Here is a 19,098-nt window from a genome sequence, read left to right as displayed (position 1 = left end):
TGATTTATAATTGTTTTTTTTTTTTTATCTGTCCTGAATCATGATGCTGCAGCTCATCCAGTTTTCCGGTGCTTTATATTTGTATATGGTCTCAAGCTCTCAGACTGACTATTCACAGAAGCACCCGTTGGACTTTACCACTATTAAATACTTCAAATGGTTCTGAAAGAAACAAAATTATCGAATGTATCCCCAACATCCTGTAAATGTCTAATTATACACAATGAATCATTTACAAAGTTTTTTCATGAAATAATCTTAGAAATGTTGATTATGCCATGAAACTGACAAGATTGGAATGATTCTTGACTTAAAATTTTTTTCCAAAAATAGATGCTTATGTACATTATTGTAACTGATGTACCAAAAGTTTTGTTGGTGAAACTTGCTAAAATGACTGCAATTAAAACAAATTCACAATGTCACAAATTCTTTTCTTTTTCTCTAAAATAAATTTGATCAAATCAAATCAAGCAATTAAATTAAATTTTCACTTTGTGGCTTTATATTATCTGTAATCACTTATGCGGTTGTTGTAGTTACAAATAATAAAGCAACCATGTATACAATAAGCACTCCCAGAATGAGGTACTTAACTTTTCACTTTTTTTTCTATACTTTTTGACACTTAATGTATGAACTGTATTACATGAACATGTTTAATAAAAAAAAATCTACATATAGCACTTTTTTTTTTTTTTTTTTTAAATTAAAGACGGTTTTTATTTGCACTTGGATTACGTTTTCTTATCTTCGTTATTTTTCACTTTTCAACTGATCTAACTTATGATCATCTTTTCAAACTCTGGAATCTGTTGAACTAGAGTTCAATCAAAATATTGTGAAAATTACAACCTAGATTAGAATAGTAGTCTTAATAATCCCATGAGTTTTTATTTTTATACTTTTATGCTGGGTGCTTATTTGTCCAACTGAAAAATTTGATGTCATTAAAGCAGTCGGTTCTCTTTTTCTTTCTTTAAAATTAGATTTGCCTTCAGAATTTTTTTTTTTTTTTTTTTTCTGAAGTCAACTTTTGATTTTTATGGATGAGTGTTTCTTTTTCTCTTCTGAAATTTTTTAATTTTACTTTTTTTTTTATTTAATTAAATTTAATTTGCTGTAAAAAAAAAAAATCTTTATATTTTTGTGTGCAATAAAATATTTAAAAAAATTTTTTTTTTTTCTTTTTAAAAGTATTTTTTGTCTTCAAAAATATGAGTATGACCACAAATTTCATCGGGTGGTATGGCCTGAATTCGTGAATGTTGTAAAGTGAGTTGCCATTAATCACTCGGTTGTACAACTTGTCAAAGTTGAACTGTGCATGACATTAACGTGTCTAAAATCCATCTTTACAACTCTTTCTATCACCCCCCTTCTTTTACCTTATTTCTCAATGAGAGGATATGTTTCAGTTTATTCTTTTCATAATATTTAACTGACCATCTTATCAACCCTTATTTTTCCTTGATAAGTGATGTCTAATTAATAATAAAAAAATATAAATACTTTATGCCATCAAATATTAATACATGAAATTTTTTTTTTTTTTTTTTTTTCACATTTTATTAAAAATAAATTTCAAATTATAAAAGGACAAACTATAAATGTTATTTTTATAAAAGTAACATTTATGTATAAAAAAATTATATAATGTATAAAAATATAAAAAATTCTTCAAACAAAACATTTGGGGTGGGGTAGGAGGGGGCTTCAATGAATTTAAAAGTTTATTTACTGAAAATATTTTTATATAAAATTTATAGGTAGAAATTGTCCACATGTTATTTTGATTTAAAACAACAAATATTACAATTTTATTTTATTTTTTCAGCAATCAATTTGTAAAACTTTAAAACATCTTATCTTCTGCCATGTGTGTTTTAATAATTTCACTTAAAACAAAAAAATTATACTAGAAAAATCAAATTTTATTAGGTTTTACTTCATCATGTCTTTTGCCATTATCTCTAAATTCAGAGTTTTTAAGTTTTTATACATTTCTATTTTGTTTTTTTCAACAAACTCATTTTTAAGTAAAGCGGTGTTTACCTTACAACTTAAATTTATTTTTCTTCTATCCAACAATGTGGTATTTTTTAAAAAGAATTTATTCTATTAAGAAGTAATTATGAAAACTGAAAATTTATTTGTAAAATTATGAGCAATTTTTTTTCCAATGATTATTTTTCTTGGTAGTTTATTTTTCTCTTGAGTTGCAAGAAATTTTTTTTAGATAACTTGTGTGATTTATGTATTTCTTTTTCAAATATGTTAAGTACAAATTGTTTTAGATTGAAGAATTTGTTAACCTATTTCTTTTACTAGGGGACAAATTTGTTTAAAAAAACATTGGCCTGCGTAAATTCTGATACGGGTCAGTCATGATGCCATATTCTCCATTGTAAATTGCGTCATCTGTTGATTCGTTCATGATAGTTGGTTCTTTCATGTTTCGCCTAGAAATAATAAGAGAAAACTTGAAATAATTGTACAACAGGAAGTAGAAATGTCTTATTTTTACATTTAAAACAACTTTATTGAATCGGTTTCTTTAACACTTTTTTTTTTATGTCAATTCAACCTCGGCTGAAAAGCTGCTGAAATAGCTTGTGATATCAATGAAGTGTTTGGTCCAGGAACCATTACTGAACGCACGGCACAATGGTGGTTTAAGAAATTTATGTGGCGGTGATGAGTCTTGAAAACGATTAGCATAGTGCTCAGCCATCAGATGTTTGCAACGATCAATTACAAGCCTTAGTCATAGCCAATCCACGTACAACTCTTTGAGAACTGGCTTTGAATTAGAAGTAACATATACAATGATTTCCAACCACTTAAGAGCATTGGAGAGACAAAAATACTTGATAAATGGGTTCCTCACGAATTAAACGACAACCAAAGAAATGACATTATGAAGTGTCGTCTTCCTTTGTTTTACGCAACAAAAACAACCCGTTTCTTGACCCGGTTGTGACTTGCGCTGAAAAGTGTTGTTTTTTTTTTTTTTTAAATAATCGGCGACGCTTGAATCGGTGGTTAGATGCCGACGAAGTTCCAGGACGCTTCCTGAAGCCAGAGTATCACCAGAAGGTCATGTTGACTTTGGTGGTCTGTGACCGGTCTCGTCCATTACAGTTTATTGAATGTAGGCAAAACCATTACTCTTCATTACAAATGGATGCAATGCATCAGAAACTTTAACAACATCCAGCATTTGGCAACATAAAAGACCTTATTCTCCTCCACAACGATGCCAACTGCATGTTGTTAAACCGACCCTGCAGAAGTTTGATGAATTTGACTATGAAACATTGCCTCATCCGCCATACTCTCCAGACGTCTCATCTAGTGACTATCACTTTTTCAAGCATCTCAACAATTTTCTGCAGGAAATCAAAAACGCCTTCAGCGATTTCATTGCCACCAGCTGTAAGATTTTTTACATTCCTGGCATGACTACATGTTGTTTGCGTTGATTCTGATGTTGCTTATTTCAATTAATAAATTTTTGTTTGAGCCGAGATTTGTTCATCTGAATTTAAAAGTTAAAAACCACAAGAACTTTCTCGTCAACCTGGTAATTGAAATTGAACTTTTGGTTTTTATTTTGAACAAGCAACTGTTTTTCTTAATAGCAAAACAAGTCGTGCACTTACCATTTGGTAATGAAGATTCCTAAGAATGTGGCAATTAGCAGCAAAACAATAGCAGCAATAATGCAACTAATAATCACAGCAAGGTTGCCACTATTCCGTTTAATTTGACAGCTCTCTTTTTCTGGAAAAAAAAGAAAGAAAAGGGGTTATGAATAAAGACATGTTTGTATTGCTTCTTTATAGTTCTTAAACTTTTCCATATTTTTAAAGAACACCACTAACAAGGGGAGATAACTCAAGTTTAAGTTCCTTTCACGTTATCCATAACTTCCTGCCTCCAAAATTGTTCTCGTTCATCTTCTCTCATTCTGCTTCTGTCGATGACTAGGTAATATGGACAGGAATTTACTCAAAAATGGATTATCAAGACATGTAGGGAAAAAGGTAAGTGTTGTACATAAAATGAATGTGAGCGAGTATGTACGATAATATTCGGTCAGTACAAATGAGTAAATGTATGAAGATTGATTATACACTTTAGAAGGATGTGGTAAGATGTAAAGATAGTGTAGATATGTGAATATTATATATCTACTAGTATATAAAACTGTGTGTGTGTGTATTCCTTTCTCATGGGTTCCGAAACGCCTGAACTTATCTTTCGCAAATTTCACACAAAGGTAATTTATATGTCTGGCAGTGTTCTTAGATATGTTTTGTACAGAAATTCATCCACTAAGTATTGAAAAAGAAGTGATCATAAAAATATCTTTCTCTCTTCTAGATATAATATTTTATTTATTTATTTTTTTTGCATGGAAGTCACTTGGGGATAAGGGTTATTGCGTGTATAGTAATCAATGGGATAATATCGTAGTAATCGTTAGTATTGAAGATTTGATAAATTGGATTACTTAAGGGGGCGTTTTATCAGGAATTTGTTTATGTTGGACTTGAAGACATCCAAGTTGTAGTTAGGTGAGAAACAGGCAAACGAAAGAGAGTTCCACAGGCGTGCACTTCTAAGAAAGAAGCTTTTTTCATCGAATCTACATTTTGATTTAGGCACAGATAAAGAGTTGGGGAAATTACTGACAGTGGATTCAGCTAGATGGGTGTTTTTCGTGAAAGATTGGTGAGGGGGGACCAGAGATTGGAGCTCAGATGAGCACTTCCCATGGAAATAACGATAAGACAACGACAGTCTTGCAACGTCCCTTCTGTGGGAGAGAGGTTGCAGAGAAGAGAAAAGGGCATCCCCCACTAGGCTACAAAGTCTATTTTGTACTCTGTCAAGGCAGGATAGGCTGTTTTTAGCAGCTCCTGTCCAGATATAGCAGCAGTACTCCATCCTTGGATGTACTTGGCTTTTATATGGATAGAGAATTGCATCAGCAGTGAGATATTTACTTGAGCGGTAGAAGGATCCCACTATTTTTCCAGTGACCTTGGCAACAGATTTGATGTATGTGTTCCATTTCAGATCAGGAGTAAAGGTCAATCCCAGAAGCTTGTCAAAACATGGAGCCACCTCAAGACGAGAGCCATCCATTTCAATTTTACATCACGCCATCCAAGGGAAATAAGCAAATCATTTTCGAAAATTGAAAACATCTGATCTTAAAAATAGTTCTTCTCGCTTTCTACACTGTGGAACGATAAAAATGTCGCCCTAAAGAAAAACATTACACCTTTATTTTAAAACTTTTGAAAAAAATCAATTTATGTAATAGACCTGACATCTATTCAATGTAGCCGCCTTCAGCCTCAATCACTGCCTCAATATGAACTGAGAGCATGCCTTTCCCACAAGCGCTAGGTGGAGCTCTGCAGATTGTGGCGATCAGGCTGGATTTGGTGTTGTCAGGTAATGTTGGTGATGTTCTAGACATATTACCAAACGAAGTACTCCAGCAGGTTCAGATCAGCGGAGGAGGGGAGGGGTCAGTGAAAAAAAAAGTACAATGTCGTAGCACTCTTCTAAAGCCAAGCCTGGGTCTCTTTAGACTTGTGAGCCAATGCCAAGTCTTTTGCTACACCTGATTGCACCCGAATACCACGACACTTTTACAGCACATCCAGGTACACTTTGGTGTTGACTTTCAAGCAGACTTTGAAGATGTGAGGTGGCATGATATGGCCCTCACTTGAAACCACACCAAAGACCATAACAATGGCCGGAAACTTTGTTTTCATCATCATGGGCATGTTCCTGTTATTCGTGGCAATTCAGTGATGCATTTTGAGGATGCTGGCAATGGTCCTGTTGTCATTTGATCGGTAGAGAGTATGAGTTGTACAGCGATGCATCTTCGATCTTGCTTGTTAAACATTGTGTTACTTTCACGCATGATAGAAGGTTTCTATCACTCTTAGAATTTGAACATTTTTCTTATTAATGAATTCAATTTACGATAATTTAAAATCGCTGCAAGTCATTTCTTCATTTGCATATTTTACAACTAAACATTGATCCAAAAGGACTTTTCCAGGGCATTCATCGTCAAGCCCAAATATCAGCTGACATTATATTGTAAACAAACACAGACGAAATTTGATGAATGATATCATTATTTTTTTTACAAGTACGGTTCAATAATAACTTGTTTACATTGGACTTGAAGACGACAATATTGTAGTCAGCTGGAAAGAACAGTATTCTGCAGGCGAGCAGTTCTTAGAAAGAAGCTTTGTCCATGGAGTCCATGTTTAGGTTTAGGCACCGATAGAGAGTGGGGGAAATTAATGGTAGTGATTTTGGCTAGATGAGTGGTTTTGTGAAAGATTGGAGCTCAGTCAAACATTTGCCATGAAAATACCAATAGAACAGAGGCTGTGTCAAGGCAGAATAGAGTGTTCCGAGCAGCTCTTGCCCAGATGTGTCAACAGTACGCACTTGGCTCTTATACAGGTAGAGGATTGCATCGGAATTTATATGGGAAGATATGATGATAGTTAAAAGGAGAGCGTCATATACGTAAAACTTGCACCACATATAGGCAGTTTATGTGAGCATATCAAATTTTTATGTCTGTGTTTTCAAAGTTATACTGTTTTTTTTGATGAGGAAAATCATTATCATTTTATTAGATTAGATTAAAATAGAAAAATATATGTGTGTGTGTGTGAAGGAATTAAAATATTCAATTAAGAGTGTGTAATACGTGTTTGTTTCAATATAAAAATAGTTGAATGATTAGACTTTTCATACTTGCGATTCCATGAATTAGTTGCAACTGAGAAGCTGCATGATGCTGTTAAAAGGATAAAATTCAGGCTCAGTAATAAACTTGATGTATATACGATCCGATAGTGCTCAATACTAATCATCAATAGAGACAAGTCAACTTACCTATCAAGAATGTCCAACTACTGTTACTTTTTTTACTAGAACAAATTTCACACCGGGAGTATAATGGCCGACCCTCGCCTTCTGTATAGAATTTTCCATCAATAAAACAACAACTCTGGAAAAAAACAAAAAAAAAATAATTGACAATTATTCATTGATAATCCATTCCTCCTTATCAATCCTTATTCTCAAATGACTTGTTTTTACAATAATATTGGACTAGTGGGACCTGTGGAAATTTCACAAGGGACTCATTCACATGTAATTGATATCGATGTTGGCATTCTCTAGATGTTCTGTGTAAACGGAGACGCTCTGATATTATTGTAGCTTTTTTTTAAAACTGCAAAAGTATTTATCTAAGCTAGCACGAACGACCCGTCGTAAAGTATGCTTAAATAAATATTTTAATTCATGCAGATTTTGTATATATTATTACAGAGTTAATGTTCTACCGATTCTTATGTTATAAAGTTGCGATTTCAAAAATAAAAAATATATATCCATATGACTTGAATACGAAACTGAAAAAAAAAAAAAATACTTGAGTTTCTTGAGCTATAACAAAGCCAAAACTTATGAAGAATTCTTGGTAAAATTATTTATGACAAAAAATGGAAGCCCATAATTAAATGACCCAGATGTAAGCATGGCACAGTAAATAACAGGCTATTATATGATATATAGATTATTTTGATGTTTCGTTTTGTGTATATTTCAATTACCTTACTGATTGTAAAATATTTGTTAATTTCATTGGCGTTCAATGTAGACACCGTGACCTTTGGTGTAATGCACTTCTTTACTTCTGGTGTAAGGTAAACTCCAATCGTATTACTTTTCGTACTCTTCAATTGAAGCCGCACTTGGACATTTTTCTGCACATCGAGTGGACACGTGATTTTGAATGCCGTTACAAAAGAAGCCACAACTCTCTCTTCTGACACACTGTTTGCAACTTGGAAGCCATACTGGTCAATCTAAAGAAATAAAAAAAAAATTTTTTTTTAACATTATTAAAAGACACTGAAATTATTTCTGATGGCAAAATGACAAGTCCATAAATTTATTTTAGATTTTAATTTTATTATGATTTTGTAGAAAAAGAAAAAAACAAAAACAGAAATAAGAGATAACTGGCTCGGACACTAGTTCGTTCCTTACCATCACATGATTTGGTACTCTTGTGTCATCTATATGATCAGGAATCAAAATGAGTCTTCGACCTCTTTCCCAGTTTTCGATATTGACAAACAGTATATATTTTTTCATATATTTTGTGACAGGCATATGTGGAAGCACCCGCAAACTCCACTCTAATCTCTGGCCGAAAGCCAGTGGTCTCTAGAGAGCTAAGTAACGTTTAGTCAATGTCGACTTCGTCATATCAGACGGTAGCTTTCATTTCGAGACGAGATGCTCCCCTTAATAAACAGGGTGTGGGTTTTTAAAAACAAACAAACCAATTTATTGACCTCATTAAAAACTGTCTTGCACAAAATGCTAACTGCTGAATAGCTATCGCCATCACGTCAATCAAAAACGCGCACTTGTTTTTTTTTCACACTTTACTATTTTCCAACTGCGCGTCGTCAATGCTTCGTTTTTTTTTCACATTTCGGGGTTTTTTTTCACACACACCTACAAACACCCGGGCAACGCCGGGTACCCCTCGCTAGTCTATATATATAAAAGTGAAAATGTGTGTGTGTATGTATGTGGGTTTGTATGTCCGCCAAAAACTTTCAACAGACACAACTAAAATTGACAAATTTGGTATCATATTAAAGCTCGAACGTCTGGACGAAAAATATCGAAATTTTGGCCCGAACGGTCAACTCTAAGTTGGTCAGCTGGCCGTTTTTCTGCAGGGGGGGGGGGGTAAAAAAAGCAACATTTTTTTCGTTTTTCCTATGTATTTAAGTAGTAATAAAGTAATCATCTAATGATATTTATACGTAATTACAAAAAAAGCGCTTAGACATGTCACGTGATCTGACGTCACCATGCTGTAATGGCGATGTCTTTAAGAAAACAATGCATATAATAAGAGATTCTTATCGGTAAAAACGCGAGTATCATACAAATTAAAATATTAACTTACACGTTATGAAAACGTTACCAAAGTTATTAGTAGGTTAGTAAAATTTGAGAGTTAAGCGAAAAATGCCAAGCAAAAATGTCAAGTAAAATAAATATGCTTAAAAATATTAAGCGATGAGATGAAATGATCGCTGTGTTTACAAAAAAACAAAGCCAAACGGCCATTTTCTTTTTAGTATTAGTAACAATATTTCTGTTTAGAGGGAGGAAGGCGAAAGATGGGACCGCTGGAATTCTAAGAACTACACTTTGATCTTAGCCAAAAAACCAAGTAACCGTATTATATAGTGTACTTTCCTATCGATCATGTACTAAGTTGAGACGAGACGTCACATTCCAAAAATCACATCGCTGAACTGCTGATTCCAAAAATCAAGTGAATGAATCTGCATGCTTATTTGTTACATTTTAAAAATCGCGTAAAGAACGAGTCGGCATGTTAACAAAACAAAACATACGCCCATTTTCTTTTTAGTATTAGTAACAATATGATATCCTAACTGATTACCGGCAGGAGGAGGGAAAGATAGGACCGCTTAAATTCTAAGAACAGATACTACACTTTAATCTTAGCTAAAAGACCAAGTAAACGTATTATATAGTGTAATTTTCTACCGAACATTATTGTTACAATATTTTGGAGTTATAATGGGGTATGATCCCACACAGTCGGACGATTCTATTTATAAACGATGCTGCTAGGAACTGACGAATCGAATTAATTCGCGTTCTGCTACCAACCAATCCAATATTTTGCTCTGTGGAACTGTCTACTGCAAACAAGTCACCTCTCAGGACTTGTGTGTAACAACGAACCATCTGAAACTGTTCTGAAACTAAACATGGCTTACACTTCTAGAATTATCTTCTATTAAAAACAATGCATCTTATATATATAAGTTTTAGTATAAGAAGGGGATAGTACATTACTATTATAGAATACGGATCGTGCTGAAATAAAAACATTATTTAGAAAGCCATTCTTAGTTTTGGGTGCGGATGATTTTTATATGTCCTGTACTTAAACCTAACAATTCTTAATATAAAGCAATTTCATAATTCTTCATATAAAAAGGACAATAGTATTTTACTATTATGGAATACGGACTGTGCTGAAATAAAACCATTATTATTTAGAAAGCCATTCTTAGTATTGGGAGGGGATGTTTTTTTATATCTACTCTATTTACAATTACCAATTTCTAAATTCTTAATATAAGGCAATTTAATAATTCTTAATATAAAATGGAGATAATATTTTACTATTATAGAATACGGACCGTTGTCAAATACCATTAGAATAATATACAATCATTGTTATAATATGCAAGTGACCTCTCTTTGATATAGCTTCCTTGTCGAATACCATTAGAATAATATACAATCATTGTTATAATATGCGAGTGATCTCCCTTGGATATAGCTTGCTCATTATTTGATGAGAATACAAAATGGTGTATTTAGATAATCAAAGTTAAGCAACATTGACCTGGTCATTATCAGATGGGTAACTACTTGGGAACACCAAATGCTTTATGTAGATCACTAAAGTTAAGCAACAATGAGCTTGGTCATTATCAGATGGGTAACTACTTGGGAATATTTCATGTATATTTTTAACAGTGGGGTGAGGGATATGAAAACAGTCCTGGAAATCGCAGAAACCGTTTACGAGTAAACATGGTTATTGATTGGTATGTTTGTAATGTAAAAATGATGAAATGCAACTTATTTGATTAGTGTTTTTGCAATGAAATAAACAGCTTGACATATCAAAGGCCTTCGACAAGGTATGGCATAAGGGTCTACTTCACAAGATTTCCAGCTACGGTATGACTGGAAATGTTTTCTCTATCATTAAATCATTTCTCTCTGATAGGCTCATAAGAGTAGTGGTAGATGGACAAAAATCAGAGGCCTGCAATATAAATGCTGGAGTCCCTCAGGGGTCAATCCTCGGCCCAACTCTCTTCCTGATCTACATCGATGACCTCCCTAAACACATTCTTAAATCATTCGTTGACATCTATGCTGATGACACGACCATCTACGGCAACACATCAAAGGCCGTAAATGACAACAATCTCTCTGATTATCTCTCCTGAGATCTTGAGCGTGTGGTTCAGTGGGGGAAGAGGTGGCTGGTTACCTTTAATGCTTCTAAGATCAAGCTCCTATCATTACATCATAAACGCTCTGATCCCCATCTGGCATTGATTGAAATGAACGGCTCTCGTCTAGGGGAGGCCCATGTTTTGACAAGCTTCTGGGTTTGACCTTTACTCCTGATCTGAAATGGAACACGTACATCAAGTCTGTTGCCAAGGTTGCTGGGAAAATGGTGGGATCCTTCTATCGCTCCAGAAGATATCTCACTACTGATGCAATTCTCTATCTATATAAAAGCCAAGTACGTCCAAGGATGGAATACTGTTGCCATATCTGGGCAGGAGCTGCTAAAAACAGCCTATCCTGCCTTGACAGAGTACAAAATAGACTTCGCGGCTTAGTGGGGGATGCCCTTTTCTCTACCCTGCAACCTCTCCCACAGAAGAGACGTTGCGAGCCAACCCTATTTTTATTGTTATTTCCATGGCAGGTGCTCATCTGAACTCCAATCTCTGGTCCCCCCCTCGCCAATCTTTCACGAAAAACACCCGTCTAGCTGAATCCACTGTGAAAAATTTCCCCCACTCTATATCTGTGCCTAAATCAAAACGCGGATTCCATGAACAAAGCTTCTTTCTTAGAACTGCACGCCTGTGGAACTCTGTTTCATCTGACTGCTTCCCACCGGACTACAACTTGGATGTGTTCAAGTCCAACGTTAACAAATTCCTAATGAACCGCCCCCTTAAGTAAACACTTCATCAAATCTCCACACTAACGTAATGTACTTGCAATAACCCTTATCCCTGAGTGGCTTCCGGGCCTTAATAAGTGGTGATCACTGTGAAAAAAAAAAAAAAAAAAAAAAACCCAGCCCAAACAATGTGTCAAAGTTACGTTTCTGCACCTTATCAAGAATCATTGCATGCATGTGACAGAGATTCATGTGACAGAGATTCATGTGACAGAGATGCATCATCCCAAGTAATAACCACTAATCCATAAGTGTGATAAAGTAGTTGATGGAACGATAAAACAACTCTACGGCTTTATTTAAAAAATTTTATTGACAAAATTCAATTCAGGTAACTTGATGATGTAGTAAAGCTGACATCTATTCAATGTAGCTGCCTTCAGCCTCGATACAGGTCTGGAACTAGGAACAGTTAACTTGTCACTCAAACTCCAGGGAACACTATGAGTTGTTCTCAAATAACAATATTTGATGATGGCATGTGTGAATACTCCTAGTGAGTAAATAATAGTAGTAGTTGTTTAGAAACTCGATGGAGTTACATTTTCTGTTTGAGCCGTGACTACAGAGAGAAGTTTGCCTTGGTTAAGGTGCTTATTACCCCCGTCTATATTCGTGACGACTAATTTGCAGCACAATGTTCATATATGCAGGTGTGGTATTAAGAAGGGTTCAGGCTTTTAACGTTGGTCGTTTGCAGATGAATTTGAGGTCAAAATAAAAGGAACAAAATAAACAAAGAATTATTTTGGAACAAAATGAACAGAGCGAAAACATAAGTCATAGACCAATAAACACGGCGACCAGCAAAAAAAATGATATTGTATGGAGAAGCCGTGATCAAAAATGATGTAACGGTCATTTATAATCAGATTGATGGCCGATGATGAAGACAAAAAGATTAACATTGTGGTGTTTCTCACTGAGAACGCAAACGCCGAGTTTGTTTTAAGACTTTATTCAGCCGAGAGCCCACCGCAAGTATCTACATGCTGTCCCTTTCTGCACCGCCCGTTTGCCGGTGTTCCCCCTGTTATCGTCCCCTGTGTACCCACGTACATTACATCTCCCCCCAAAAGAGAAAGGTCCATTTATCATGGAAAAAGGTCAGGGTAGACTGCCCTTGTGACCCTTTTGTGGTCGAGGATTATTCTGCCTCAGTATGGGACCATTGAAATCCCCCCCCTTTTTTTTTAAAGTTAAGAAAAAATAAAAGGTAATTGTTCAATCTTTAGTCAATCCGGACTAAAACGATTCGGTGGTCTTATTGTACGGCCCGATCATCGTGGCAGGGTTAGTGGGGTATGCTCACTCACTTCTCTATCTGGCTGCTCATAATCGGGCGAATTCTCATGTGTCAATGGAGTCTGTGGATGTGTGTTATTTTCTGTTGCCATATCTGGAGGCATGTTTAGTTCCGTGAAAATGCGTTCTGGATTGTTTTCACTTGGGGATTGAGGTGCTGGCTCGGTGATACAACGGCGAGACCTGATGTGATCCTGATGACGACAGACCAACCGGCCATCCTGCAATCTGATTAGAAAGGATAAAGGAGATATTCTTTCCAGAATGTGACCAGCCAACCACATGGATCCGGAACCAAAGTTCTGCGCAAATACTGCTTGGTCTTCATCAAATGAACGCATCTGGGCAGATTTGTCATGGTGAAACTTTTGACATTCTTGGTTGTTATATACAACACTTGAGGTGGCGGGCTTCATACGATCCAGATTGGTGTGCAATCTTCGCTTCATCAACAACTCTGCTGGGGTAGATCCCATTATTGTGTGAGGCGTTGTCTGGTATGTCAGCAGAAAACGGGATATCTTTGTTTCCAGAGTTCCTCCCGACATTTTTGCGTGTATGACCACAAATGTCAGTCGAATCAACGGTAGAATTGTCCAGGTGATCCATGAGATGTATAATGCAGCCTGGTGTTGGGACATCTAACGCTTCCTGCAGGGGGAGACGACTCATTGCGTCGGCAGTGACGATGTGTGAACCAGACCTATATTCTACCGTGTAATCGTAAGCACTCATCAACAGTGACCAACGTATTATTCTTGGTGGCAGGGTGTCCAATGTTGGCTTTGTTGGGCTAAAGAGGCTGATAAGTGGCTTATGATCCATAATGATACGGAATGCACGTCCAAATAAGTAGTGATGAAACTTTTTAACCCCAAAGATAATACTCAGTCCCTCCTTGTCCAACTGACTATAATTTTTCTCAGCCGGTGACATTGTTCTCGAAGCAAAAGCAACAGTTTTCTCTGAACTGTCGGCAAAGATGTGCGACAAAACAGCTCCGACACCATATTGACTGGCATCACAGGTCAGTACCAGTTCCTTCTTCGGGTCATAGTGAATCAGGACATTTGTGGTCTGCAATGCATCTTTGGCTCGCTGAAAAGCTGTTAATTGGGGGATGCCCCACGTCCAAGAGACACCTTTCCGCAGTAGATAATAGAGGGGGCCCAACTTATCTGCAACGTTGGGGACGTACCTAGCGTAGAACTGGAATAAGCCCAAGAAAGCCTTAAGTTCGGTCACATTGCATGGGGCTGGTGCATCCCAGATGGCACGGATCTTTTCTGCTGTAGGGTGAAGGCCTTCGGAATCAATCCAATGACCTAAGTAGGTTACGTAGGGTGCCATGAACTTGCACTTGTCCAGACGAACGCGGAGACCAGATTCTGAGAGTTTCCCTAACACTCGGTCAAGGGTGCTCAAGTGTTCTGCGTCTGATGATCCTGTAATTAGTATGTCGTCCTGATAGCATACGCCATGTGGTTCATTTGCCAACAAATTGTCCATACAGCGTTGATAGATACCAGGAGCTGATTTTACTCCAAAACTGAGGCGGTTGAACCTGTAGAGACCCCATGGTGTATTGATTGTAAGGTACTGCTTTGAGTTTTCCTCTAACAGAACCTGCAGGAACGCTGATCTCAAGTCAAGCTTGGTGAATTTCTTTCCCTGCACCAATTTTGCATACAAATCATCAATCCTAGGGATAGGGTACTGGTCGAGATTTGAACATTTGTTTATTGTAGTTTTATAATCTCCACACAACCGTATTGTTTGGTCAGTTTTGACAACTGCTACTATAGGGGCAGCCCATTCTGAGTATTGTACTGGTTCGATAATACCCAGAGACTCTAGTCGATCCAGCTCCTTGTCAACCTTTTCACGCAATGCAAAGGGTACATGCCGAACCTTGCAGAATATGGGCTTTGTTTTCGGGTCAACACTAAGTTTTGCTGTGAAACCCTTCAGTGCGCCCAATTCATCCTTGAAAATATCGGGGTATTTTGCAATAATGTCTTCAATTGCAGGGGTAGCATTTACTGCTTTCAGCTGATGGATGCGTTTCCAGCTGAGTTGCACTACTCGTAACCAGTTTCTACCAAGAAGTGCAGGGCCAGAACCAGGAACAATCACTAATGGCAGACGAAACTGTCGGCCATCATAGTCTACCGACACTTAACACGTACCACACGGCATGATACTTTCTCCCGTGTAGGTTGCTAGTTTCTGTGACATAGGCTTAAGTACCGGCTTATCAGGTTCACACCATAGTTTTTCAAATGCATTGCGGCTGATCAATGAAACAGCAGCTCCGGTGTCGATCTCCATCTCGACATTGCAGCCATTTATGCCCACCAACAGCATCAGGGGCTCGGTTTTGCTATTTGCTGGCAGGTTAAACAGCCTATGCACCAAGGCGCAGTCGCTGCCTGTATCTTCGTCTACTGGTTCTTCACTGGTGACCTTGTGGGTTTTACGATTTCCAGCTCTGTCGTTGTACTTCCGGGTCAAACAGGCTGGCGAAATGTGACCGGTTTTGTGACAAAAATTACATGTTGCCTCTTTGAAACATCAGGAGTTGGGGTAATGTTTTTTGTTACATCGGAAACATGGTCTTTGTTTTTGTCTCCGTAGTGGAGTAGGCCGTTCAACCTGGTTGACTTTCGTCTATTGTAAAATTGGACGTTGAACAGGCTGCCATGTCACTAACATTCCTGTCTGCACTTTCCATGGCAAGAGCTATCTGTCGGGCATAAGGAAATGTTAGTTTCCTCTCGGAAAGCAGTCGCCGACGGATTCGGTCATCCATCAATCCAACGACGAGCAAATCTCTCAACATCTCTTCTATCATATTTCCAAACTCACAAAACTTTGTAATTTTTTTTAAATGAGCAATAAAATCCTAAATGGACTGACCTGGTTGTTGGCGGCACATGTAAAAGTTGAATCGCTCAACAATTACGGACGGTGTTGGGTTGCAGTGCTCTTTTAACGAGAGCGAAAGTTCCTCATAACTTTTGTCTCTTAAGCTGTGCGGCGTAACGAGATCCTTCAGCAGAAGAAATGTTTCACCACCACAAACAGAAAAAAGGACGGCCTTTTTCTTTCCTGGATCTTGTATTCCGTTAGCCTCGAAATAATACTCCAATCTTTCTGAGTATGTGTCCCAATCACCTCCACTCGGCGAGAATTCGTCGATTTTACCATAAGACGTCATGTTTTTAAAATGCGTGTGTGCAGGTAGAAATATGTCGCTATTTAATTTCTATTAAACGCAATGTTTTTTGGAGAAAAAGTTTAAATAACTTTCCCCTTTATGAGAAATGATCTCATCCTCGTCGCCATGTGGTGTTTCTCACTGAGAACGCAAACGCCGAGTTTGTTTTAAGACTTTATTCAGCCGAGAGCCCACCGCAAGTATCTACATGCTGTCCCTTTCTGCACCGCCCGTTTGCAGGTGTTCCCCCTGTTATCGTTCCCTGTGTACCTACGTACATTACAAACATGTTTAGTGTTAGAACAAGATTTGCAGTCGAAATGAGTGGAAATTCTGCTTTTTACTCCTCTTAGTTGGGATTGAGTAGTTGACTGCATCTTTAAAGTGAAGTGGGGTTCAAGACCTGCTATTTATTCCTGCACGAGAAAGAGGTATGCAATGACATGAACAGAAACTATTTCACTGTCAATTTCGACTGAATTAGAGGAAGATTGCTTTCTCAATCACGATTCCTGGACCTTGGAATGAACTTGCAGAAGATGGACCAAGTAAAGATAAGCAAGGTTAGTGCCAGCCATTTATATCAGCAACCAAGTTGAGCTGCCCTAAAACAACATATTTTAGAGAACTTCCCACAGCACTTCTCTACAGAATTTATCTTTTATTATTTTAGAGAAATTATCACAACAGATTTTCACAGACTTCAAGTGCATCATCATCATCATCATCATCATCATCATAAGAAAAGCAATCTAAAAAAATCGAATAAATTATAAAATTAATAATTCTTAAAGCTTTATGCTATTCAACTTATGTAAAATATTCCATGAATAATTTCACTGATTATTCAACGCCGAAGCATTAATTCAATTTATACAAAATTAATAGAATACCCGTCCCAGGATGGGTAAAATAAATTCCTGGACAAAACAGTTTTGTCTCCTTACAAAGATTAAAATCACAATATAATGATACTAAACCTTATGTTTATAATCCCTATTCAAATTTTGATCAAAACCCATGATGCGATTTTAATTCTTAAAAATGTCTAAAATTTAGGGGTCCTTAAGAAAAAATTGACACTGAGGAAATCTTATTTTAATTAGTTTCCAATGACAATGATTCAAATTTCATGCAAATCTGAAATATTTAAATTTTCAAATGGGAGGTTGTGCCTATTATGTCTCCTAAAACTCTTTAAACTATTTCAAAGAAACTGAATTTTTAGAGGATGTTTGTTAATTTACGTTGCCTACTGTTAAAAGTTCACAACATTGAATTATCTGTATTTTTTACAAGTTCCATCCCGTCTTTATTCTCTTTGCATAAAACTTGCATAAAAATTAATATTTGGAATCTTTACAATTAGCGGTTTTGTTCAAAAACTCACAATGATTAGTTGATTAGTATAGAAATGAATCAAATACAAATATTAAAATATAAACATTCTTTACTTTGTAAAGTTTGTAAAGTTTGTAAAGTTAAATTTTTTTTATTAATTTGGAAAAAATGTAAGTAATGATTGGATTGTGTATAAATGCTGCAATAAGCGAATAAGTCTTCTTTTTTTCTTACCAAAAGAGATTTATAATAACAAGAAAGTATTGAACTGTTGAAAAAGTTTGTTCCGGTGATTGATAAGACGAAACACTCCAGAAATGTTATGTCTTCTCTCCCTCATCGCCATCGTATATCTTATATACCCGTCATCTTAAAAAGACCCCTACTACACAACATATTAAAAGTTTTGGTGCTCGTGACCACTTTTATTCAACAAGAATAAATTGAAAAAAAAAAGAAGTTTTTTTCTTACCAAAAGAGGTTTATAATAACAAGAAAGTGTTGAACTGTTGAAAAAGTTTGTTCCGACGATTGATAAAACCGAGCAGTTGTCTTGATTACACACGTCAGGTTTTGAGATGATTGGAATTTCATTTGTGTTGATGGAACACGTATCGCCGGTAAAACCTTCATTGCAAACGCATTCACCTAGAAAAGAAAACACGCACACATATATATGACATGCATTAGAATTAAAAAAAAAAATGCTAACCAAGGTACCCCCCCCAAAAAAAAAACAACAAATAAACAACAACAAAAAAATTAACTCTAAAAAGACAATTATTAATGTTTCCATTTTTGGTTGGTTTACGCGTGTGGGGATTAATAAGAATTGACTGCGGACTAGAAGATGCGGGACTTCCGGTGGAAAAAGGAAGTTTGGTTTTTGGCGCATTTTTCTGGAGTTTTTGAAGAAGAAAAAAGAAGGATGGTTGATTTTCCACGTGGCCGGAGGAGCCCTGAAAAAGAGATGAATGTCAAAAATTGGACGAACCCCAGATAGCCGAATATGAACAACCTGTTCAGTAAACAAAAACAATAAGGAACCTGCAGGTTATGAAAGTCAAAAACGACGTACTGGCCCCACGTTATGGCCCGAATGCCTTGAATGACTAAACACTGTCTCATTCACGCAAACCAGAAAAGGAAGACACCGAAATAAATTTAAACCAACTTTGTTCCCACCTAAACCGATAAGTATAACCCAATGAACATTCTTTCTGTTGATTTTCTCACACACATTCACGAACCTTCTCTATATACCTCCCAATAGTAAATAAAGTTGCCTTTTTCATTTACCCTTAAAATA

The 19,098-nt window shown here is 36.3% G+C and overlaps 1 protein-coding gene across 1 annotated transcript in view; it reads right to left on the bottom strand.

Moving 5' to 3' along the window:
- Nucleotides 1-2,009: 2,009 nt before the first annotated feature.
- Nucleotides 2,010-19,098, bottom strand: part of LOC145284085 (uncharacterized) — a 473,693-nt gene continuing 456,604 nt past the window's right edge. The window contains exons 122-126 of the mRNA XM_080133151.1: nt 18,262-18,437; nt 7,683-7,937; nt 6,958-7,072; nt 3,666-3,786; nt 2,010-2,462 (exon numbers count right to left, since the gene is read on the bottom strand). Of these exons, the coding sequence (XP_079989277.1) occupies nt 2,345-2,462; nt 3,666-3,786; nt 6,958-7,072; nt 7,683-7,937; nt 18,262-18,437 (785 nt within the window). The 3' untranslated portion in view covers nt 2,010-2,344. The remainder of the gene's footprint in view (nt 2,463-3,665; nt 3,787-6,957; nt 7,073-7,682; nt 7,938-18,261; nt 18,438-19,098) is intronic.

The sequence above is a fragment of the Euprymna scolopes genome, chromosome 8, assembly GCF_053919585.1.
Source record: "Euprymna scolopes isolate OS-2025 chromosome 8, ASM5391958v1, whole genome shotgun sequence".
In the NCBI taxonomy this organism is placed as follows: domain Eukaryota; kingdom Metazoa; phylum Mollusca; class Cephalopoda; order Sepiida; family Sepiolidae; genus Euprymna; species Euprymna scolopes.
The sequence above is the reverse complement of the archived record's forward strand: the minus strand, read 5'-3'. Positions and strand labels throughout refer to the sequence as shown.